The 26805-nt window shown below is 42.0% G+C and overlaps 1 protein-coding gene across 1 annotated transcript in view; it reads right to left on the bottom strand.

Moving 5' to 3' along the window:
- The window catches only part of Tspan13 (tetraspanin 13), a 30334-nt gene extending 18265 nt beyond the window's left edge, over positions 1-12069 (bottom strand). The window contains exon 1 of the mRNA XM_021179193.3: positions 11797-12069. Within this exon, the coding sequence (XP_021034852.1) occupies positions 11797-11859 (63 nt within the window). The 5' untranslated portion in view covers positions 11860-12069. The remainder of the gene's footprint in view (positions 1-11796) is intronic.
- Positions 12070-26805: the final 14736 nt, after the last annotated feature.

A 26805-nucleotide genomic window follows, 5' to 3' on the forward strand; every position in this document is an offset into this window, starting at 1 on the left:
AAAAGTAAATCTTTAAAAAAAAAACAAAACAAAACAAAACCCCCAGATAAATTAAAGTCTTTTAAATGATTTGAAAACAATGTATATGCTTGCATGCATCTGATATTTGTAACATATAATTGAAATCTGCCAAAGAATCACAATTAATGTTTCAATTATATCCAAATATATTTATATAATTTAATGACTAATACTATAATAAAATAATAATACAAATAAATACCTAAAGATATTTAGTGCACCTATAAGATAGGATTATCACGTTTAACTTTTACTAAAAAAGAGTCTTTTTCAATAATGAAAAAACTTAGTTCTCAGCAGTAATAATTAACTGTTACCATTGGCTTACAATTTTCAGGATAATGAGACTATATGTCCCAAGTTAGTAATCTAAAAATTACGGTTTCAAATGAAATTAATTCCAGCTGCATAATTAAAATATCTAAGCCTGTCACTATGCCTTGGTAGACAAAGCATCTGCAAAGATTCTTTTGTTGAAGAATAATAACAGTTTTCTTATGAGAGCAATTGTAATAGAAAATAAATTTAGACCTATGACAAATAGTTTCCTTCCTCTGGGAAGCAGAATGACGATAAAAACAGATTATAGTCCTGTTAACTCCTTGAGAGTTGTGTTTTTATGAGCAGGAAGCACCAGCCTTTCCTGTTTTCTCTTTGAAACAAAGAGAACTTGATATATAAAAAGAGCTTTAAGAGGGAGTCAAAAGAGCTGTGATGGAAAAGGCACACAACAGCAAGATTATGCAAGTGTCCAAATCGAGCGTAGCTTCCCCTGGGTAAATCCCCAGAGGACTAAGCTGTGACTCGGCCATTACACCATGAAGGGACATAGGCGTTCTCAGCTAAGGCTCAGGACAGCACAGGCCAAAGAACAGCGCGACAGTGACGGTCCAAAAAACCTAACTGAAAATAGGGCCTCTGAAGGCATCAGGTTCAGTCAGCTCTTGATGATGACAAGGACCAGAGTGGCACACTGCTCTTGTTCCATGTGAGACCTATCTCCATACAATGATACAGTGAAGTGTCAGCCCCTAGATTCGAACTTTTCACCCTACAGGAATTGTGAGTAAAACCTTTTCTTTAGTAGTTATCCAGTCTGTCATGGCAACATAAAATGGACTAAGATACACAGTAACAAAAGTAACTCATAGTTACTTATCTATTGCTATAATGAGACACTATGACCAAGGTAACTTATCTATGGAGGGCTTACATTGTCAGAGGGTGAATCTGTGAACAGTGATGGGAAGGACAGCAGACAGGCAAGCATGGCACTAGAGTAGCAGCTGAGAGCTTACATCCTTATTAGCAAGTAGGAGGTAGAGAGAAAGTGTATGATAACTGAGAATAGTCAGGACTTTTGGAACCTCGATGCTCACCCCACAATGGCTCAGTTCCTCCAACTAGGCCACACCTCCTAATCCTTACCAAGCAGTTCCACCAGCTGGGGACCAGATGTTCAAATACAGGAGTCATCTTCATTCAAACCACCATAGACACTCATATGATGATTAAAGTCTTTTGAATCCAGGACAGTTAGCTCATTCCCATGCTGGCATCGTTCCTACCTTATTTTAAGTCTGTACTCCTCTGGTCTTAAGTTTCAAGATGTGAACAGTCTGGAGGGGAGTCATTAACTACCACTCTCTAGCCACAGTCATCTCTGTCTTCTTTAGAGGAGCGTACACACCTCAGGTGCCTGCGGTAAATACGTGTGTTGATTTTATATTCCAGGCACTTGGCTAAATACTTAGAGCAGAAGAGGTGGTCAGTACAAACTGCTGGGTGAAGGATTCCTACTGTTCCTCATGAATGTTCTGGGAGATGCTTATTCTCCAATCTATACATTATTTCAGGGAAAGAATCTCAGACCAGCCATGTACCAGATGGTTCTTTGTATATACAACACATAAAATTTTATTGTTTCATCAAATATCCACACTGTTTGTCTTAGTAGAGGTTTCTATTCCTGGACAAAACATCATGACCAAGAAGCAAGTTGGGGAGGAAAGGGTTTATTCAGCTTATATTTCCACATTGCTGTTCATCACCAAAGGAAGTCAGGACTGGAACTCAAGCAGGTAAGAAAGCAGGAGTTGATGCAGAGGCCATGGAGGGATGTTCTTTACTGGCTTGCTTGCTCTGGCTTGCTCAGCCTGCTCTCTTATAGAACCCAAGACTACCAGCCCAGAGATGGTCTCACCCACAAGGGGCCTTTCCCCCTTGATCACTAATTGAGAAAATGCCTTACAGTTGGATCTCATGGAGGCATTTCCTCAACTGAAGCTCCTTTCTCTGTGATAACTCCAGGTGTGTCAAGTTGACACAAAACCAGCCAGTACACTGTTCAAAAACGAAATGAATAAGTAGGTACAGGTAATCCCAGAATTTAGGAGACAGAGGCAAGGTAAGCAACATATACTTGATGCCAGCCTGGTCTACATATTGAATTCCAAGTCAGCCATGGTTACCAAAGAAAGGCCTGTCTCAAAAGATGGAGGGAGTCGGGAGGAGGGAAGAGATGGCTTAGTGGTTAAAGAAATTTGTTGCTCTTGCAGAAGACCCAGATTTGGTTCCAGTACCCCACATGGAGGGTCAGAACCATCCTTAGAGAACCCAATGCCCTCTTCTGACTTCGTCAGACATCAGACATGCACATGGTATACAGACATACATATAGGCAAAATACCTAGACAATTAAAAAAAAAATTACATTTTAAATACTTAAAAACAAAAAGTAGGAGCTGTGTGAGAATAGCCAGGGCTTTTAGAACCTCAAGACTCATCCCTAGTGACACATTGGTCATTGGTTAAATGAACTTGCTGTTCTTTCAGAGGGGCCAGGTTCGATTTCTGGCATCAACATGCTGGCTCACATCCTCTATAACTCCAGTTCTAAGGGAGCAGGCATCCTGTTCTGGCTTCCACAGACGCCTGCACACATGAGCTATACATACATACACTCAGGCAGGCATACATGTGTGGTTTCCCTTCCCCCACCCTGGAACCTGCTTGCTCAAGGGTGGAGTTTCCTGCTCATTCGTTCTGCCACGCCCTCTGCTGGACCCTGTCGCTTTACTGCTTGGAGGCACACACATGTTCGTCCTGCTACTGGATCCTGAGATTGTTTGGCGGGAAATCGGGTTCCCTCCCCCTTCCTTTATAACTGAGTGTCTAAAAAGTAAAATTGAGCTTTGATCAGAATGCTGTCTTAGCTACATTTCTTTCTCTCGCCGCCTAGCCCCTCTTCTCTTCCAGGTTTCCAAAATGCCTTTCCAGGCTAGAACCCAGGCTGTGATCTGCTGGCCGGACACAACATACATGCACACACACACACACACACACACACACAAACAAAAAATAAAATAAATACAAATAAAGGGAGAAAATGAGGCAGGCCAGCCAGCCTGGTGTTGTGACACACATCTGCAGTGCCAGCAGCACTCGGGAGGCAATGGCAGGCAGATTTCTATGAGTCTGAGTCCAACCACTCTATACATCAAGTTCAGGTCAGCCAGAGTTACACAGTGAGGCCCTGTCTCAAACAAGTAGTAGTAGTACTTCTGGTTTAGTAGCAGGCAATAAACCTTAAGATACTATTCTGACCGAAGGACAGTACTATGGACAGTATCATCCAGAACGTGACTTTTAAATAAACAAAGGCCTCCAACCGCCCTCCCTCCCCTAAGGCTTCAGGCATTCTATCATGAACTTGTGATTTCAAAGATCAAGCACACCGACATACTTATAAGATAGAACACCAGGCTAAAGACGTGAAAAGCCCATGAATAACCCAAATATTGATAAATAGCCAGGCATTCAGCATGAAGCCAAAACCCCAGTTTGTGTTTCATTAGGATTCCACGAGTGACACAAAACTGAAGTGCTTTTGCACATATCTTGGGGGTTCTCTACAGGACCATTGTTTTTGCTTAGGATACACAATGAAACAAAGCATTTGATGCCTGTAATGAAATTATATAAAAGGGGAAAGAAAGGCTTAATGACTTAACCATTTTCCAGGGTCAATTATTTGAAATGGTAACCACAGCTGCCAACAAAGTCCCACCCCATTTTTTTTTTCAGGGCAGCAGTTACAAAAAAGAGGTAAGGTTACTGGAAGAACAGCCCATGCTGACTTCTGCATTTAGTAACTAATGCTCGGTACCACATCGGTGAGAAGCATAGCTGCCTCTCAATAACTAATGCTAGGGTTGCACTGGACATTCAGCAAAGCAAATAATGGGGACATAGTCCTTACATACTTGTAAGTAACACTGGACATGGTTGTTTTAAATAAAAGTAGGCTGGGGAGAGAACAGCTCTTTTCAATGACTTTATGTTCAATCCTATCATTAGTGTCCAGTGATGAAGCATGGTGGATAGAGTAGCTGTCTACCGTGTACCAAGCACCGGGTTCAGTCCCCAACACTGAATAACCCAGGAGTGGTGGTGAGTACCTGAGCTCAACAGCTAACTTCATTTTAGTCCCTTTCTCAGCACCACTTGACACACAGCTTCAATCCCATCTCCTGGACCCTGTGCTGTATTCAGTTTCTCCAACAACAAACTCTACTATCAAGTTCTTCTCCTGCTTAAACAGATACACCTTCCTTGGCCCCTTTGCAGAATCCACCTGGTTACCTAGACCTTGTATAACGTCATTGCTTTGGTCAGTGGACCATTGCCCTTCTTGAGCTACTTTCACTGACTGACTGATTCATCCAATCACAACTCTGCTAACATTCTCGATGCTCATGGCGCCATCATGGTGCCTCCTGGCAGCCATCTCCCCTGAAGTTCAACGCTGCTAGCCTCAAAGGCTAGCTAACAACACTGCCTGAGGATCTCTTGACGTCACATCTAAAACTGGTCCTGTTAATGACAATTCCATCTTTCCAGGGGACTGGGCCACAACACATGAATTATCTGCCATTTACTTCATGCACTGCATTTTCAGTCCATTAGAAATTGTCTTGGTCCCACCCTCAACACAGGCCCAGAGTTTGTCTGTTTCTTTGACTTTGGCTAGCTAGCCTTCTATCCCAAGCTTCTGTTATGGTAGTAACTTTGTAAGTCCCCTCGGTGCTTCTGCGTACACATCTTTAGGTCACTCTGAGGAGACTACTAGTTTGGAGACAGAAAGGCATAAGGAAAGACAATCCCTCTCTTGGTTTCTGTTTCTCGCTGGCTGACAGCCAGGGATTTTGACATCACTAACCAGAATACTACTGAACAACTGTACTCCCCTTTCTCAGAAACTTCACAAACTAGAGTGTGACAACGACTAATGACCTATGCCCAAAGTCCAGCGTCCTTGTGATCCAAGGATGGATATCTCCAACCAGCAATAGCAGCAGCATGAGCAGGAACAGCAACTCCTGGGATTTGAACTCAGGACCTCTCGGGAAGAGCACTCAGTGCTCTTAACCACTGAGTCATCTCTCCAGCCAGAGTCCTCAGAATTAAACTATCTGCAGCTGGCACAATTACACCCCTGCTAGAGCACACCGGAAGCACACAGCCTGCCACTGTGGACAGTCTGAAGCAGCCCCATAGTTCACACCTGGGATTAACACAAAACCATGTTTACATAACATAACTGAGTTTTTACGGAAACCAAACCTCTCACTACAGATGTATGACTGTCTCTGCCTCATGAATGCTGGGAATTTAGGCATGTGTCACAACTGCCAGGCAGTCATTAGTTTCTTACAAGTAAAAGACTATTTTTTTATTATGGATAAGACCTCTACTTTCCTGGAACATGTTGACTTAATAGCAACCTGTAGATGTCAAAATCCCAATGGCATAAAAATCTTTGATTATAACACACAGGTTCATAATTCAAAAGTTTCAAATAATTTACCTTCCATACTTGAAGCTGTAGGGACTTAGTTTCAGTTCTGTGGTATTTGCTAAGTGTTTTCTACACACTAAATTATTTTATCTTTGCCACAGTTCCGTGAGGGAAGAATAAAATATTATCAATTTGCAAATGAAAAGACTGTATGTAGTTATTTAAAAAAAATGCTGCTTGGTTTATGGGTGGAGTTGGAAAAGCTGAGTTCCTGAATAAATCCAGGGACATTTTTTGATCAGATAGAATGAACTTTTTTTCATTCTATTATAAAACATATCCCAATTTTATTTTTTTAATTACATCTATCCATTCACTGTGTGGGGTGGGTGGAGTACATGCGAGCCACGGTGCACATGTGACGCTCAGAGGATAACTTGAAAGAATCAGGACTTCCACCACGAGGGTCCAAAGGCTCAGCTCAGGGCCTCAGGCTCCCCTTAACACAACAATCATATTTTAGACATGTAAAAGCAGATATCACTATGTCTTCGGAAAATAGAGATGGGACAATTTTTAATGCTTCAGGAGAACTCTCCCCAAAGCAAGCAAAGATATAGAACAGTGACTCACCAGCTGTGGGTCACAACCCTTTTGGGGGTCCAACAACTCTCACAAGGGTCACCTAAGACCACAGGAAAACACAGATGTTATACTGCTATTCATAATATTAGCAAAATTATAGTTATGAAGTAGCAACAAAAACAATTATATGGTTTGGGATCATGACATCATGAGGAACCGTATCAAAAGGTCACACGCAGCATTAGGAAGGTTGAGAATCACTGATGTAGAAGAACAAAAACTGCAAAATGGGCAACTTACCAACAAAAAGAAGAAAGCATGCTTAGCTAGGCATGGTAAGAAATGCCTGCAGTCCTAGTATAGGAAGGCTGAAGCAGAAAGATAGCAAGTTCAAGACCAACTAGAGCTAAACAGTAGACTCTCAAATTAAGAAAAAGAAAAAGAGAAAAACTTGGGAAGGTTTTTAGATAAGTGAACATATATACACACACAAAACTATAACTTCTGAAATTTTAAGTTTACAAGTTAAGTTCTGAAGTTAAAATCCATATATATTGAACCCATATAAATCAAACCATGCCTATAGTTTACAGTTAACAAACCACCCCATTCCTAGATATAACATGGCCACACAATTCTTTTTTATTTGGGGCTTGGGGGGGAAGGGATGACATGGTCTCCCTGTACAGTTAAAGTTGTCTTCATACTTGTGGCCATCCTCCTGCCTCAGCCTCCCAAGTGCTTACTGAAATGAGCCATCACTCAGAAGCTGGCAGTGCAAGCTTCTTTTATGTTTATGAGTTTATGTATCTGTGTGTTTATGAATTTATGCATCTGTGTGTATGGCGGGAGGGCACACAGCACATCTCTATAAAGGTAAGAGGGGAATTTGGAGGAGTCCATTTTCTCCTTCCACCATGTGGGCTCAGGAGCGCTAACTCCACTTGTCATGTGCCTTTCTTTGCCTCCCATCAGCCCGGCAGGGCAACTCTGAAAGGCCAGACAGAGAACAGGAAGAACATTTTTGGTCATATTTTTCTATTTGATTCTATTTTACAAAAATCACCTATTCAATTCTTTTTTTTTTTTTTAGGTTACATTCTCTTTCACAGTTATTCGCAGAAAAGGTATTAAAAACTTCTAAAATGCAGGGCTAGGAACATAATTCAGTGGGGAAGAGCGTGCTCAACAAGAGTAAAGCCCTGGCATTAGTTGCTGGTACCAGAACAAAAAAGTAAATTTTCAAAAGGTTGCATATTTTAGCATGTTTATTTCATTTTTTATTATTTCCCATAAATGACAGTATAGTTTTCACTATATTTTTAACATTTATGAAAATACTTTGACTTAAAACATTTCCAGAGGCTGGGGAGATGGTTTAGTAGTTGAAGGCTATAGCTCTTTCAGAGGATCCAGGTTCAACTCCCAGCATCTAACGCAGTGACTCACAACCGTCTGTAACTGCAGTTCCAAGGGACCCCATTCCTCTTCTAGCACTAAGAACTTACAGTACACAGACGTATTTGCGTATAAATCCTCATACACATAAATAAGCATATTAACGTGAAAATACAACATGTTATAAAGCATGGTGGCAGATTTCTGTCATCCTGGTGCTTAGGAAACTGAGTCAGTGACCTCAAATACAAGAAGCATCGGAGTGACTATTTCTGAGAATGCTTGTAAACGAAGCATCGGGGACTTTAGATACAGATGATTCTGAAATTTCAGTTTTCGATGAAAGTCTGAATGGCTGGCATCATAGTTAAACATCTGAAACCTTCCCTAACTTTTCCTATGAAATCTAGAGACAGTTTTAAAACACTACTAATTTGAATTTGAGATATATGATAATTCTGTCTCATAATGGAAAATAACTTATCCTTTTACCCTTGAAATTTTGGAATTCTGTATAATAGGAACTTATGTATTTGACTAACCATTTTAATAAACCGCTAAATAATTGAAAGAAAAACAGAAGCCAAGGCAGGAAGATTCCAAATTTTTTGTTTTGTTGTTGTTTGGTTTTTTGAGACAGGGTTTCTCTGTATAGCCCTGGCTGTCCTGGAACTCACTTTGTAGACCAGGCTGGCCTCGAACTCAGAAATCCGCCTGCCTCTGCCTCTCGAGTGCTGGGATTAAAGGTGTGCGCCACCACGCCCAGCTAAATTCCAATTTTTTGGGCAGCCTGGGCTACATAGTTGAGTTCAAGGTCAGGCTAGGCAAGAGCCTGTCTCAAAATAAATAAATGAAGTAATTAATTTCCCAAACTAATTTTAATTTATATTTGGGTCCTAAAGATATGAAAGAGACTTGAAAACTATCTCTTCAAACCTCCTCAACTCAAACATCCCTTCTTTATTCCTAACTCAGAAAGTTTTTTCTCAGTCCTAAATTTTATGGTGTCTAAGCCCTTACACATCATTTAATATTCCCAACTAGATCCTTCATACTGGGCCAAATATAGCATATATATATATATATATATATATATTCATTCCCCCATGGATTTCAGTAGCGTAGAAGATACACAAAAGTTTACTGGTAAAATACAGTCCTCAAGACCATATGCAATAAATGAGAAGCGGCCTCATCAAACATACTCACTTTAGAGTCCCGTTTGGTTTGCTCTTGCATTCCCAGGTTGAGACTTGTGTCATCACAAACCAACTAACACTGTTGACTGAAGAAACTCATCATCTTTAAATACAGGAAGCTCTGAAGCAAGTGGCTCTGTCTGTCCCTTATGACACACCAATTCTACTTCCCCTTTTCATCTACGTGTACAGATTGTTTACACACAGTACATGAACCCACGGTTATGTCAGTACTGCGAGTCCAGTTAAAAGATGCATGGCAGAAAAGAAAAATCCACCATTAACCACTCTACAGTCACTGGATTCCCAAGACAAATTCAGGGATGTTCCTCCCAACGGGTTTTAGGGACCTGCTTTCTACTTCTAGACTAGTCACACTGAGAACTGTCTGGCTCACTTGAGGGCACACAGCTTGGCTGAGAGAGCCCCCGAGTTCTCAGAAAATGCTTCAAACCAACAGCGGTGAAGTCTGACACAGGCAGGCATGCATGGGCCTTCCCACCCGCTACCCTGGTTCTAACACTTGCAGAAATGACCTCATCTTTATCCCTGCAGCACTGAGTAGAACATAAGCAGTTACCAGGGCCAGAGTAGAACCTACAAAGGATCCTTTTATTCCCGTCCTAAAAAAAATACCTCCTAATCGCCAAATTCAACTCTGCTTGAAATCACACTTTTTTTTTTCATCTTAAAATGTTGAGGGAGAGACAGGGAAGAAGACACAGGTGTTTATGTTTAGCTAGATGTTAAAAATCTAGTCTACCCTTTCCTTCTGTTCACCTCGCTGTCATAGTCACTGTATCATAACCTATTTGCAATGCTTAGGAGGAAATGTTTAGATAATAACTTCTTGTCCCTTTGTCTAAAACAGTCTAGGACTTTGAATGGCTAGCCATATTTATAGTCCCATGAATTTCCAATTAATTAATTTTCACTGCATACCTGATAAAAAAATCAATAAAACACACTTTGGAGGTCAATAGTTTAGGGTAGATATTAAATAATCTTAACATATCCCTTTAGGGTCAACTTTTCTTTCTCCTGGCTTTCACAACATGCTGTAAATACTGCTGGAAATAATATACATTAAAAGCAGTATTACTTGATTTGAAAAAAGAAAAAAGGTTCTTTTTTTTTTAAAAAAAATGTATATATTGCACATTGATGTCTACAGATAGCCGAAGAAGCACAGAAGCAGCCACTGTACCCTGCACTGTGTGTAAGCAGACACTGTAAGATGGAGAATCAGGTAAACAGATGACTGAATCACTGAGGGGGGGAGGTGGCACTCAGGCACAAAACAGAATGTGACGTTCTAAGCAGACCATTCATGTTAATAAGAGAAATTGTTCAAGAACGGGTAGGAATTTACAATATAGCAATGTGGTAAGCATGCCTCACAACGCACAGGTGAACTTCAATATGAAACTTGACATGGATCTCCAGTGACAAGGAGCTGTTTCGCCGTGTGTTCTAGAATTTTTCTGCCAAGTGTACCATTTGTGAGCATGTTGACTGGATTCCCAGGAACTAGCCAGAAAAATACATACACCATCGGTGCCTATTTCTGGCCCGCCTTCAAAGCTTTGCCATCATTTTCAGACACACACCAGGGAAAAAAAAAAAAAAGGTAAAATGACCCGTGACCCGGTGTCTCTGCTTGTCAACCACAAGCGGCCTCCCTTGTCCATAGATGTAACCTAAGCTGGCCCAGATGGCCTGGCTCTGCTAATGCAGGGAAACTGGGTTTGTTTTCAGGGTGGGTGCTGCAAGCACCAGATGTATTTATAGAAGAGAACAAGTCTCCGGTGGAATGAGGTGACCGAAAGGAAGTTTCTTCCACGCAGGAGAGGCAGCTTGTGGAAAGGTCTAGATTCCACAGCTTGGTTCCAGTCCAGACTCTCCAACTACCAGTTATGAAAACTTAGTAAAGCCTTTTTTGATCTTTACCGTTATAAAATGTAGACAACTGAGCTTGCCACAGATAGATAACAAATTGACAAATGAAAAGGCTGGGGTGGTGAAGGTTTTCAATAAACATCACCTCAACTTCCTGCTGTCCAGCCACAATTATGCCCCCCCCCCCAAATTAAACTGAGTTTTCCACGTTAAAGCTGGAAGGCATAGCTGATACGCAGGGAGGAAATAAATAAATAAATAAATAAAACGACTTGGGTGGAGGACTATATACTGAAGGACTTCGCCAAAAATGGAGCTAGAATATTGATAAAGGGGAAGGAAGATGGCATGGGAAAAGCATCAGGCGAATACCTCAGGGGCAGAAACATCAACAAAGAGACTTTATGTAAGCACGAAACAAACTTCGGAAGCCACGGATATCCTGTGAACCTGCTCTATGGCCTCCATTCAAAAGACAGCTTTCTGAGCTGTGCCAGAAGCGCGCCATCCACAGGCCGCCTGGTCCATCCCAGGCCCCACTATCCGCCAAACCTGTCCCCTAAGCCCGGGCTGCTCTCCAGCCTCCGAACACGCTCCAGATGGGATGGCCAGCCGAAAGCGTGCGGCTAGAGGGACTGAGATGGGAACCTGGGGATGGATGAAAGAATGGGGAGAGTGGGAAGGAACGCGAAAGTGAAGGGCTGCAGAGAGCAGGGCGAGGGGCGAGCGCCACAATGAAGGACGGGCGGAGACTGCGACAAGCAGGCTCGGGGTCCCGGGCGGGGGCTGCAGGCGAAACTGGGGCGTGGGAAGCCCGCAAGGGGCGCAGGCGAATACTCAGGCGGGGAGGAGGCCGACGGCCCCGGCAGGTGCCACCGGGCGCGGGCTACTCACGGTGTACAGCAGGTTGAGCGCGCACAGGCAGTTCTTGGAGCACGAGAAGCCCCCGCACACCATCGTGGCGCGTGGGCTAGCGGGTGCCTGCCGGTCGAGGCGTCTTCCGCGGGGCTGGGCGAGTAGCTTCTGGATCCTGGCCTCCTGAGCCTGTGGCCCGGGCTAGGCTCGGGGCTCGGGTTCGGGGTTCAGGATCAGGGCTGCAGTGCCGCGCCCGCAGCGGCTCCCACCCGCTCTGCAACCTGCGGCCGCAGCGGCTCCGCCGATCGCGCGCCCCGCCCCGCCGCCTCGTCTCGCCCTGCACTCTGATTGGCCACTGCTAGGGAACAAAGGTAGAGATATGCAAATCAATGCGCTCTGGGATCCGGGAGAGGCGGGGCAGCTCTGCGGAGGAGAAGGAGGAGGAGGAGGAGGAGGAGGAGGGGGCCCCTAGACAGTCTGGAGGGAGCCGGCCTCTGGCTCACGAGACTGTGGCCTCTGTATCATTTCCCCCCCTCCCAGGTGAACAGCAGAGGGCGGGGCTCCACGCTGGCAGGAGAAATGACAGCACCTCTCTCCGTTCTTGCCCTGTGGGTGACGTGGCACCATTTTGAATGAGATGATAAAACAAATGGAAGCACCTGGCCTCGTTTGAATGAAAGAAAGAGGACAAGAATGAAAGATTTACAGAGAACAAGGAAGGAGGCAATGAAAGGAAAAACATCAGTGAAAGACTAAAAAGAGCAAATAAAAACTAATTTCTCTCGACATAGGTAACCTGTAATTGTGACAGATTTCAGATCAAGAGGACTTAATCTACAGGGATTTTTGAAATACTAATAAACCTTATGAATACATATGTGCAAAAGAAATCAGGAGTCTTTATTCTTGTAGTGGGATCCTGGGTTTCTGGGGCTTATTTTTGCATAAATTCGAGCTAGGAAGCCTTTCAATTAACAGATTCAATTAATTTATCATCACTTTGCTTGCTGCATCTTCATCCTGATTCCTAACCTCTAACTAGATTATTAGAAGTATATCATGCACTATTTGACAGACCCCCTTGCATAGAATAAGGTGTCCTATCAGATGCATCAGTGCGCCTAATGGTTTTAAGGCACTCACTACTGGGTTCCAACTGTTAAGCGGCAGTAAAGACTTGGTTATTTCATAGTATTTTCTACCAAAAGAAATTCTACCAATAGGTTTTATAAAGAGATTTTTAAGGGCTTTAAGAGTTGGCTCAGCTGTTATGGCACTTACTGCTTTTACAGAGGACCCCAACACCCAAATGTCACTCACAACACCTGTCACTCCAGTCCTGGGGATCCAGTGCCCTCCTCTGACCTTAGTGAGCATCAAGCATGCACATGGTACACACACGCAGGCAAAACACTCGTAAAATAGTAAAATAGATCTTTTAAGAAGCGATTTTCAAATTTACTGTACATTTTGAGCCTAAAACTTCTCACGGTTAGGTGAATGTATGTGTCAAAAAAAAATCAAAAAACAAACATAAAAATCATTGACTTAAACAAGTTAATTAAATACCTTCTCTTCAAATACTCCAGCCTATTTGTACTTCCTTTAAACCTCACCATGCAAATAAACACTCATGGATTTTATGTCTCTTGCAATCCTTATCAATCTTGTATGTATTCCCAGAAACATTTTTAGAAATTATGGGAAATAACCCTGCACTCCAAACTATGCTGCTCTACTTTTCTTTGTAAAATCCAGAATTTTAATACTTACATGGTGGTACACGTCTTAAATTTCAGTACTCTGGAGGCAGAGGCAAGCAGATCTCTGTGAGTTTCAGGTCAGTCAACACTGCATAGGGAGACTCTGTTTTAAACTATATAAATAAAAATAAACTAAGCAGTTTACAAAGAAGTGTCAACAAGAAAATCTGAGACTCCAATAACCGATATCCTATCCAAATAAAGTGTAAGCAGTTTTCAGGGTGGAAGTAACTACTTCAGTCTCAAGCTTTTTCTTTTCTACATACTTCATGTATTTTAAACATTCTGAAAGATTTGGGTGGGCAAGAGAATTGTATTTGGAAGTCAAGCTTGATAGCATATAGCTATAATCTCAACCCTGGGAAAGCAGAGGCAGGAGAATTATGAGTTGAAGACTAGCCTAGATGAAATAACAGAATCTAAGAAAAAGAAGAAAGAGAGAGAGAGAGAGAGAGAGAGAGAGAGAGAGAGAGAAAGGAAAGAAAGAGCAAGCGAGGGAGCGAGCTTGGCTCAGCAGTTAAGACTGCACATGGACCTTGCAGAAGACAGGATCGGCCTCCCAAAACTCACAACTCCAGGGGATCCTACCACTCTGGCTTCAGTGCACACCTGCACTCAAGTGCACATATATTCACATCACCAGAAATAGCATGAATCAAAAGAAAATCTTTTGAAGTATCAAAAGGAAAGACATCCAGTGCTGAGGAGGTAGAGACAGGCAGATAGCTTCCTGGGGCTCATTAGCTGGCCAGTCTGGCCTATGCAGCAAGCTCTTAGGCCACCATGACTGTGTTGTAAAGTAGGGGGAAAGTGCCTGACGAATCATAGATACCTCAGATTGTCTTCTTGCCTCCTCATGCACGCACACCTGTGCTTGAACACCTGCATGCATGCATGCATGCTTTTAACACACAATCATAAATACATACTCACAAGTCCATGTGCACAGACAAAATAAAAGCATGGCTTCAATCATTGTCCACTGCTTTAAACTGGTGTCTATTACATGGGCTGAGTTGTTAACTGAAATAGGAAGGCAGGCTTCATAAAAAGTGTTTTGGTATGAAGTACATGATTCTTTCATTAAGAAATAAATGAACTGGATCTTTATGCCACTCTCGGTAGACTAGTAATGAAGTGATGTGTTGATTGCCTCCTACCCAGTAGATGGAGGAGACTGTTCAATCCACTTCTACACCCTAACCCAGTTCTTTTGTCTCTCCTCCCCCCTTTCATTCCTCACTGTCTTCCCTTGCTCCACTCGCTCTTTGTTTTCTCTCTCTCTGTACCATTTGTTGTTATTGTTATTTTTTTTTCTGAGACAGAGATATCTACTTATATAGCCCAAGCTAACATCAAACTGCATCCTCCTGCCTCAGCTTCCAGGTGTTGCATATACAGACATGGGCCACAACCATTAGCTGCTTGGGATGTCATTCTGAGCCATAGCAAAGACAAATTCTTATGAATCTTTCCAGATCTTCCAAGAGTTTGCCTGCCAAGGCTGGGTTAAAGGTGAAAGAGGTTAATCGGAGAGGAAAACCTCAAAGTGGGACCCAGGAAGAAACAGGAGTCTGGGAATGCTAGACCAGCAGCCAGCACGCAAGTGTACCTGTGCAAAGGTGGGGAGAGGAACAAAGAGGGAAGGGGCAGAAAGGTCACAACGAGAGAAAGAAAGTCTGAGTGTAACACAGTTCTAAGATCTGCAAAGGCAGCTATGAGTTGAATACAGTTTAGTGTCTCCCTCCCCAAGACGCCCTGGACTGAAAATTATTTCCCACTGTGAGTTATTTAAGAAGATGGGGACATAATCTGACTTCACCTTTGGGAGGTGATTCAGATTAGATAATATTGACGGGATTGAAAACCCCCATTATTGCACCTTGATAGCATTATAAAAAGAGTGAAAAACTTTGGTTACGGGGAATAAAAAACTCAAGATCAACTGACCAGAGAACTTCCTCTCCTCTAGAGAGCTTTGATAGAGTCAGAAAGTGCTACACAGATTGCTGGGGGGGAAAAAAGCCACAAACCATCTTATCCAGCTGTGATCCCTGTGAGCTATGTAACCAACCTGCCAGACAAGGTGGACAGTGTGCCCACTGATAGAATAGTGACAAGACTGTTGTGGAAGAAAACAACTGCTTTCTGTTAGGTTGTGGCCTTGCTTTCTATAGGAGGGAATATAGGACTAGTGTTATTTATCTGATCACAAGTCAGGCTGTGGAGCTCCTGGGCCCGAGAAGGGGGAGAGGCACTGCAACTGTCGTTTCCTTAAGTGGGCATGATGTCACATTGACCTCTCAGTATGTACGTTTCCGATAGACTGTGCTGCTTTTCCCTTGGTCAGAGAAGCTGCTGTTTACAGTGTGTGGCAGTTGCTGCAAAGTCTGATAACTGGGGAAAGACCTCAGAGAAAGTGACTGTTCACTGCTCAGCCCTAAATAGGAAACACCTGTATTACCCACGCCTAGGCTCAGGGAATAGCACAGAAGAGCAGGCAGAGAGAATGTAAAAGCCAGAGGAAGGTGGGTTAGCACGGCAAAACACGGTCATCTGGATGTGCCATGGTTGTTGCACTCATGAACCCACAGCAGCTGTTGTGACCTGGACAAGCTAGGGCCTCATCCACATTCCGCCATGCACGGGGGATGGGCTTTTGAGGTAGCACTGCCCCCTCAGGAGCTGTTGGCAGTTAATGACTGCTGGGGGGGAGGGGAAATCAAAATATTCAAAGGCAAATTGCCTTGATCTAGTAAAAACCTCCAACACTGATGCACATGTGAGCAACTCTGGATTAAAGTCAGCTGAAACAAAATAATAATAACAATAATAATAATAGTAATATAATAGTAATAAATAAATAAAGCTCAGTGCGTAACTACATCAGCAACAAAAAGGACATGAAAGCAGAAGGCCAACTTGTTTAAAAAAACAAGGGGTTCATCCGGAGAAAGGGGGGGATAAGAGGGTTTTATATATATATATGTATATACATATATATATATACCCATATACACACACATATATACACATACATAAATATATACATATCACTTTGGTTATATATATATATATGTGTGTGTGTATATGAAATTATCCTATATATGATATTTTATATATATTACATATATGAAATTTTCACAATAAACTCTTGTTAAAACTCACCCAGTCTGTGGTGTTGTACTACTGGCAACTGAAAATGAATGAATACCAAGGCCAACAGAATGTCTTTGGCCAAACTCAGAAGTCTCCACACCTCTGTGAAATGAGTCAGCCATTGGGTGGAAAGTCACCACAGCACTAACTGTAACTAATTTCAAATGAGAGCGTGGGATCTGTCTCCTTAGGCTCCCCACAATGGGTCTGAGGAGGACATTCTCTAGAAAAAGGAAGTTAGAGTTACCATATTTACATACTGCAAGTATAGTCACAGTTCAAACCTTCATTCATGTTTGTTGTCATGATTTTTATCATGGAAAGGAATCTGTAATCTTGAATTAATGAGATGTTAATAATCCTTACTTAAAAGCACTTTATCATTTAGGTTGGCATGATCTCAAAAAATTTTAAAAATAATTATTTAAGTTTAAGGTAAACATTTCTTCTGGTTGTGAACCTTGCCTTAATGGCTGCGTCACCTCTCCATCCTGGTCATGATTTCCTTTTAAGAAATTCACCATCAGGATTTAATTATGCTCAGTATACCCTAAGGAGAGCCAGTGAAACGACTCAGTGAGTAAAGCTGCCTGCTCCAATGATGAGCTGAGTTAGGTACCCCAGGACCCACTTTATGGAAGAAAACCCAGTTCTAGCAAATTGTCCTCTGATTTCCACATGCATGCCCATGTATGTATACACACACACACACACACACACACACACTGTGGTGGTTGGAACATGCTTGGCCCAGGGAGTGGCACTATTTGGAGGTGTGGCCTTGTTGGGCATGTACTTTAAGATCCTCTCTCTAGCTGCCTGAAAGCCAGTCTTCTCTATGTTTGCCTTCAGAACAAGATGGTGAATGCTCGGCTCCTCCTGCACCACGCCTGCCTGGACACGGCTATGCTCTCACCTTGATAATAATGAACTAAACCTCTGAACCCATTATAACCAGCACCAATGTTGTCCTTATAAGAGTTGCCATGGTCTGGTGTCTGTTTACAGCAATAAAGTCCTAACTAAGACAAACACACACACACTCTCTCTCTAATTAATAAATAAATGCTAAGCAAAGTAGTACCCCTAGATACCCACATCCAGCAGGGCTCACTAGCCTTCATACCCCAATGCTTTTTAGGCTTCGCAGAAGTCTGAACACAAAATTAGATAAATATAAAATTATTCCCATGCTGTTTGTAGTCATGTAACATGTTAATGAGATAGTAACTTCAATTAGCTTCGTCTAGAATCTGCTGTGCTATGTCTAAGTCCAGTGTATTATTCCATAATGTATACAATATTAACTATTACTAGGCAAATGACCAGTTTACATGTTCAATGTTTTAAGTGAAATTGATAGGGATAACTTATTTCTAATAACAAATTTCGTTACAATTTGGAGACCCATTATTCCCATGATAGTCTCATAAGCAAACTAAAAAGAATATCAAAGTTTGTTTTGTGATGATTGTCAAACTTTCATATTGAGTGAAACACCGCAGGGGGACTCCCTCGCCAGACAGTGAGACACGGAGGCTAGTCACCAGCAGTCTCTCTCTTTCCACACCCAGCTCTTGTGTAACTTCTCTGTTATCCTAGCCCATTTTTAAAAGATTTATTATGTCTGTATTTATGTGTGTGTACGTGTACAATGACTGAAAAAGCCAGAAGAGAGTATTGAATTCTCTATAGCTAGGGTTAGAGAAGGTTGTGAGCCACCAGCTGTGGACACTGGGAATCTTATGTACTTATTTATTTAAGTGTACTTTTTTATTTCATTGTATGTGCATGAATGGATATAAGTATATCATATCCATGCACTAGATGCCCTGGAATTGCAGTTATTGATCCCAGTGAGCCACCATGTGGGTGCTGGGAACCAAACTCAGCACTTCCTCTACAAGAGCAGAAAAGGCCCCTAACCACTTAGCCATCCCTCCAGTACACCAGCCTTTTCTTTTTTTTTTGATGTTTTGCCAGATTTTAGCAATTAAATATGTGACAAATTCCCCATTCTTACAACAGTGTTCTGTCTCCTTTTGCTTCACAATATGGTTCACTATTCATGCCAGAATACTTCAGTCCAGAACTTTGTTTTTAAAAATGTTTTCCTTCTAACCACAAATTAAAAGTAAAGGTTTTGTTTTCTTCCTTCCTTCCTTCCTTCCTCCCTTCACTTCTTCTTTCCGTTCTTTATTGCTTTCCCATTTCTTTCTTCCTTCCTTCCTTCCTTTCTTCCTTCCTTCCTTCCTGAGCTTTTTGACACATTTAAATGCCTCTCCTTTTGCCACTGGAACAAATTCCAAGGTGTACTTGATGTAGATGAGGATCTTGCTGTGTAATGTCAGCATGAACACCTTGCTTCTGAATTTCTGAGTGAGAATTTCTAGTGACATAGTAACTGCTGCAGCACGACATGCAATGTGAGGGATGAATTTGCAAGTCCGGCTTCATGAACAAACAAATCCAGCCTGGTCACTGATCTGGAGCCTTTGATAAGGGGAACAGCTTGAATAACAGGTAAACACTTATTCTTTTTATCTCTTCTCCACATCTTCCTTTCAACTCTTCCGTAATCATGCCGGCAGGGCACTCATGAGAGTACTGATTAAAGTGAACAATATTCTAAATAATTTCCTACCAACATACCCTATTTGAATTCTGAGACCTGAGTCTGTTTCCATTTATTAATTTATTTACTTAACTTACTAGGAAATAAGTCATGGGCCTCATGCATGCTAGGCAAATGACACCACTGAATGCACTGACGGCCACCCCTTCTCTCCCTCTCTCTCCATACATACATACATTCATATACGCATATATATATACATACCTTCCTCCCTCTTTCTCCCTTCCTTACTTCCCTCCCACCCTTCCTCTCCCCTCCCTTTTTCCAGTATTTTGAAACAGGGTCTCAAGATGTACCGATGGTTGGAGTGAAACTTGTTATGTAAATCATGCTAGTCTCTTAGAGATTTCTTGCCCCTGTCAAGGGTAGTAGGATTAAAGGTATGTACTACCTTGCCCAGATCTTATTCTATCTATATTTGATATTGTAGGTTAATATTTATTAAATTCCTTTATCCAATAGCAACTTTAAAAAATACCTTCATTCTTTAATATAAAAGTTAATAACACAAGCTTAAGTCACATATAACAGAGACTAATAATAAATGATTAGGAACTGGGTATGTGGCTGCCGTAGAGTGCATGCCTAGCCTATACAAGGTCCTAAGTTCAGTCCTCTACACTGCATAGAATGATATCATAGTGCACACCTGTAATTCCAGCTCTCTGCAGGCAGAAAGAGGAGGATCAAAAACTTGTGTACTGGTTAGTTTTATGTCAACTTGACACAGCTGGAGTTATCACAGAGAAAGGAGTTTCAGTTGAGGAAATGCCTCCATGAGATCCAACTGTAAGGCATTTTCTCAATTAGTGATCAAGGGGGAAAGGCCCCTTGAGAGAGCAGGCTGAGCAAGCCAGGAGAAGCAAGCCAGTAAGGAACATCCCTCTATGGCATCTGCATCAGCTCCTGCTTCCTGCCCTGCTTGAGTTCCAGTCCTGACTTCCTTTTGTGATGAACAGCAGTATGGAAGTGTAAGCTGAATAAACCCTTTCCTCCCCAAATTGCTTCTTGGTCATGATGTCTGAGCAGGAATAGAAATCCTGACTAAAACACATAGTTTAGAACAAATGTATCATTTTGCCTGTTATTTCGAACCAGCTTAAGCACTGTAAAAGTATGATGGTTGTAGTCTGATTTAGCTCTTGGTGCACTGGCACTTCTCCAAGCTAAAAACATCTCAAATATCCATTCACAGCAAAAATCGCTAGCCAAATCCCGGTACATCCACCCAATGAAAACCTACATGGTACCAGAATGAGAAAGCACGCCACCACAATATTTTGGCTGTGTCTTGCAAGGCATGAATAAAAAGAACTGAAGATACAAAGACATGTAATGGATGATCTTGTTCATGTAAAGCATCAGTATCTAGAGATGGAGCCATGCACAGCAGTGAGGGGTTGGTGACTCCTAAAGGTCAGAGAGTAGTGCATCTTCCTGGGGAAAGACACTTGGAAATTATGTCTAGGAAAGGGCTAGAGGGCACTCTTGGGTGATGGGATGGGAACTAGACTGTCACCTTGCAATTCCTCTGGAAAAGCTGATGGATGTGTAGACAGGTAGGGATATTCTACAGCCTAATGTACCAATAATCTGAGTTTGGATCATATGAACAATGCTACTATAGGGAAGTAAGAAGAAAACCACATGTGTTTTTTTCAGACAGTTTCCCATGCTCATCTTTCTTTAGGACACTGCCTGTTTAAATAGGAAATGCCCTAGGTAGATGGCCTTTGTCAAGGTGTTTTTGAACACTGCCAAAAATGCCAATTTTGTCTTTGTGATATTTCTGGCACAGTCTACTGATCTAGGGCAGAAAGGTCTCGGTTTTGGAAATAAAAGAATATCAGCCCTCAATCATATCCTGTTTACACAAGCTCGGATGTACTGGGACACATTGTTTATTACTTTGCCCAAACGGACTACTTGCCAAAAAGCTTTGAGACCTTATTTACCAACCGAGGAATAATTTTAGCTTCCACCCTGGCTTCACTGAGAGTTTTACAGTATGTTCAGTTTCCAGGTTGGAAATCATCTCTTAGAAGTTGAAAGCTTTGTTCTTCATCAGTCCAAAGATACTGTAATAGTTGATACTCTGATTTTTAAAGTTTTTTGCTTTCTCCTCTGGAAGATCACAAAATCTTGTCTTTCACTGAAAATTCTGGAATTTTTCAGAAATTCAATTTTCTGAAAAAAATGAAAACTACAAAATGTCCAAAGCCTTAAAGAATAGAATACATGGAGTTTCTTTGTCAGAACATACGCTTTCTGGCTGACCATTGAAATCCTCAAGTTGAACTGCATGCTACAGCAGTTCCCTTCCTAGTTTGAACTTTTGTTCCTTCATGGGTTCTACATCCTAACTTGATGCTCTTATGCCTCAGCCTCTCACAGATATGCACCACCATTTGTGGCTAACAATTATTAGTATTGCTATTATTATTATTATTACTGTTATTGTATTAGGGATTAAACCTAGTACTTTGTATATGTACTCTACCACTGAGAGACATCCCCACTCACATCCCCTTTAATTCTTAACATTCACATCTTCTTTCTGCCTTACAATTTGAAGCCACAATCTCTATGTGTAGTACTCTATAAATTTGGGGAAGTCTCCTTATTTATCTCTATATTACAATGACCTCTAAATATAACAGCTTAAAACCGTAATTCTTCTATGAAAGCTCTTGATTTTCAGTAACACTTGGCTATGTGGTGCTTCTACTACCTATCAGACTACTAGGAGGGGACAATTCAAGTGACATCCAGGCTGGTGTGGAGGGTCAAACCTTCCCTACTGGGAACTATCACAATATACATTCCATATGTTCTCAAGACCTCTCAGTAAGATAATGGAAGGGCAGACAAACAAGGGATGGAGCAACAAACACTTGGGTCCCTTATGTGGGGAACAGCCCTGCAGGTGGGTAGGTCTCTGTAAGAGCTAGAGTCTGCTGTTGACTTACAAGTTGGGGTAATTAAAACACAGAATGGAGGGGAGAGAAAGGACATTGAAAACTTTCCTTCTAAAGGCAAGAATTGACTGTGGCTAGGAGTGATCCCCAAAGAGAGAACAGTGGTAAAGAATATCCCATGATAGACATTTCTTACGGGGGGTGGTTCTCTTTGGGTATGTGACAAGGAATTGAGGAAAACAAGTATAGAATGCTATCACTATAGTTTCAAGAAACTGTCAGGACTATTCAAAATGGTGAGGCTTTGGCTAACCCTCTCTGTATGATCTCTCCATTGAGGATGTTGGGTTTCCTACATAGAGCTAAGGCACAAGAGGAAACTGCCAAAAAGAAAAAAGAAAAAAAGAAAAAGTCCTTAATCAGTGTATCAGTGTCTGATCAACAGACTCTGCATCTCTTCTTTTGTATTCTACTGGGCAAAATATACATAGTGAGTCACGATAATACAGACAATTATGACGACCTGGGAAGAGAAAGGGACCCTTCACCCAAAGTCCAGGAAAGCCCCACTGAGAATCAAGAATTCCAGCGCAATTAATGGTTGCTGTAAGGACTGACTCCACAAAAAACTATATCCCTTGGGTATAAAGATACTTTCAAATAAAAATGTTAAAGGGGAAATGATCCGAGCCTAAGGCCTGAGAATATGTAACATTCATAGAGCCCTTCCTCCTTTCCCCAGACGCTGCCTGGGAACAAGTCAACCAAGATTATCAGCTTTTGTTTACAATAAAAACAACTTCACTTCCCCCGCAAGTCTTGTGATTTAGGAATGACCTCATCAACTATAAGCCTATGTGTTCCACCTCCGGAGCTGCCTTCTGCTCTCACCTGGATTTCTTAGCATCACTTTAAAGACAGTAACCTCAGATAATCTTACATGACCGTTAAGACGATGACATACCCTCTTGAGGAGCTCACATTCATGTGCCTTACTCTTTCCCCCTGTAATATAAGTCTATGTTAAAAACCTGTTCTAATAAACCTGAACTCTACCTTATACTGACATCCTGAAATTCTTTTCTGCAGTGAAGTCTAGAATCCAGCTTTACCTAAGTGGGAGGTCTCTGGAAATAACTTATCAGGCTTCAGCTGTGGAGTGTGGAACTGTGTCTCCAGTGGACTCCTGCCACCTCTCACAATAGCTCACCCAAATTCCAGGAGGTAGGAAGTAGACCCAACTTCTTTTAAAAAACAAAACAACAACAAAAACAAGACCAAAAACAAACAACATCAACAAAACACTACTTTTTTATTTATTCATTTTTAATTTAGTAGTGGTAGAGATCAAACACAGAGCCTTGTGTGTGTGAGGTAAGCACTTGGCCCTCAGTTATTTACTTATGCAGTTGCTAGGCATAGAACACGCTAGGCAAACTCCAACCTTTTCTTTACCTTCTATGTTCTCTCTTTTAGAGATAAAGTCTTGTTACAAAGCCTAGTCTGGCCTTGAACTCAGGGTCTTTCTAGTTCATCCTCCCAAGTACTTTCACTATTTCCTAAGACGCAACCTCTTACTGGGAGTTATAGCAGAGCTTGTGGCCACTATTATTAACTCTGTGGTGACGTTATTTCCATTCCTTCATCGCTACCACTGAACCAGCCCCAAACATAGAGTTATAAACAAGAGGTTGGGATTGGAGATGCCTGAAGTCTCTCATGGGGTACACATACAAAATTGCTTCTTGGCCTTATCCTGGAACCTCAGGCAGGATGGCTAAAATACCTGAGAGATGTTGGCTTCTTATGCATGAGTTAAGCCTCTTCCTAGCACAGCAAGATCATGGTAGTTAAGCTTCTTGTGTGTTGGCTTGCTTTCTCTATATTGCATATTCCAAGACATCACTTAATCACTTGTATCAAGTCACAGCCAGCATGGAAAGGAGGAATAGAGGACTAAAAGAACCAGAAGACACTGAGGGTGATAGAACAGGACACTCAACTTTCTCTTTCTGACTTCCACAACTGCTTATACCACACACACACATACACACACACACACACACACCCTTATACTGTAAAGGTCCATGATTTGCTCAAGAGTGTGTAAAAGCAAAGAGTGTTTTATTCTGTAGGAGTCCAGCATGCTGGGATCTCCCAGTCCAAGATGGAGACAGCCAAGTGAGCTTGAGGGTCCAATTTAAAGTGTGTTAGGGAAATTCCGAGGTAGGTGTCCTTTATCTTGCTCCATCTCTAGGGACATTTCAGAGCCATTACCGGGGCATAGGAGCTGGAAACTGTTGCTGACCCATTACCCTTGCTTCAGGTCAGGTGGCAGGGCAGTTTTGGATGGTAGGGAAGTTTCTGACTAGCTCCCTGAAGCCTGGGTTGTTTTGTTTTCTTTTGTTTTGCTTTGTTTTGTTTTGTTTTCTAGTAACTGACTTGTCTGGGCTTGCCAGGACTTGCCCAGTTATTAGGCCTAGTCTTCTGAACTGCCAATTTGAAACCTGTCATGGAGTCAGCCTAGTCTTCTCAATACTTGCAAATTTTCACAAAATTATGGAAACACTTTTAAAGAACCCCTCTGAGACCTTGTAAGAGTCCTGCTTATATTCTTTGGCTGCCTGCTGCCCTCCACCTCCAGCCTGAGTAGCTTTGTTCCTTAGATAAGATTTTAACTTCTTCCCATCTATTCCCTACCCAGGATCAAAAATGATCACTTTAAAGTAAAATTCATCCTGACTGCCATGATAGTTTAAAATCCTCAACAGCTTTTGCCATCATAAAAGTTCCTTAATGTAATATACAAAGCGTTTCAACGTTCAAACTCTCCTCCTATTGACCTCTATTACTCTTTGACCTAATATGCTCTTAATTATGTGATATCTTCTAGTCAAATCCTTCCCAATTTCTAGGTCTGTGGTAGGCAGCATACCAGTCAGACAAGCTAAACCATACTTTTATAGTAAATTAAATAGTGACTATCCTGACATTGCATAATTGAAATAGTGCAAATTGGCCAATATGTATTTCTGACTTAACCATAATCATCTGAGTAAATTATGAAACTCATTTATATGCATCTCATCCCTTCCTTTGCTTGTTTTGTTTTATCACGCTGGGGTTTACCACTGAGCTATAGCCAAAACAGGTGTGTGTGTGTGTGTGTGTGTGTGTGTGTGTGTGTGTGTGTTTGACAGGGCCTTGATGGGTAGCCCAAATTGGCCATGAAATCAAAATCTTGCCTCGTCATCCCAAGTGCTAGAATGACAGGTATGTGCCACCCCACTTGGCTGCTTGTGTTTGTTTTCTTTAATGAGACTGGTATGGGCATCTAACTGTTTTAAAGATGGTGAAGCTAAGATGAGCCTGAGCCTTACAGAATCTATCACCGGCTGCCCAACAGAACTGTTGTATTCCAATTCTAGATCCCGCTGTCTGACTCAGCAGGCCTCAGCTGCTTGAACTCTACACATATCAAAGGAAGACCAGCATAAAGCCAGCACTTGGCCAGTTCCCTTGGAGTCCTCCACCAAAATGTGTGTGAAGTGTTTTGCATGCCTGAAGTCTTGGACCATGCTGTATTTATGGAAGTTGCCTACTGCTCTGGTGAGAGAAGGGATAAAAATCTGAACAGCTGTGGTTATCTTCCTGGTGCTGGCAGGACATGCAAATGAACTCCAGCAAGATGCTAGCTGTCACAGCTAGGATGAACTGCTTGTAGTTTGTCACATTTTGCAAGAGTTGTCACATTTTATTTCTAGGAGAATTATGTGTATTCCATGGGACTCCACTGGGAGGAGACACCTAGACACTCATACCTGCCTATTCCAGATCTTTCAGTCTGTGCCTTTTCTTTTGATAGTCTTTTTGTTTACATTTTCTACACATACTTACTCTTTGAGAACTTCACGAGTATACACATGTACACAATATATTTGATCATCTCTAACTCCACTGCCCTATTCCAATTCCTTTCAGGCCTCTCCCCCCCTCCCAACTGTCCCCCCTACCTCTCCCACTTTTGTAATTTCATGACTTTTGTTTGTTATTGTTTATTTGTTTAAGGTAGGGTCTCACTGTGGAGCTGTAACTAGCCTGGAACTCACTATGTAGACCACCAGACCTTAAACTCACAGAAATATGTGTGCTTCAGCTTCCTGGGTGCTGGTATTAAAGGCATGCACCACCAGGCCCAACTTCACGTACCTCACCGAGTCTAATTAGTTCTGCCTGTATGCACAGGCTTGCAGGGCCTTCCACTTGAGTATGAGTAGCAGATCAGGGGCCCTACCCCTGAAGAAAACATCCTCATATCCCAACAGCCATCAACTGCTACGAGCCTTAATACTGTATGAAACCCAGCTCGAAGTGGTGTCTTGTGAACTCTGTCTCGCCCATGCTGCAATTTTGAATGAATGGCTTGCTTTTGTTCACGTCTTGTTCAGGCACCTAAAAGCTGCCATGCCTTCAAAAGTGCAATGGTCCTATGAAGTATGGAAGATACTGTTTTGAATCAGTCGGCCCTGATGTCTGGATCTTACAGTCTTTCTGCTCCTTCCACAATGTTCTC

This window comes from Mus caroli, unplaced genomic scaffold (assembly GCF_978045245.1).
Source record: "Mus caroli unplaced genomic scaffold, Mus_caroli_1 scaffold_14, whole genome shotgun sequence".
Lineage (NCBI taxonomy): Eukaryota > Metazoa > Chordata > Mammalia > Rodentia > Muridae > Mus > Mus caroli.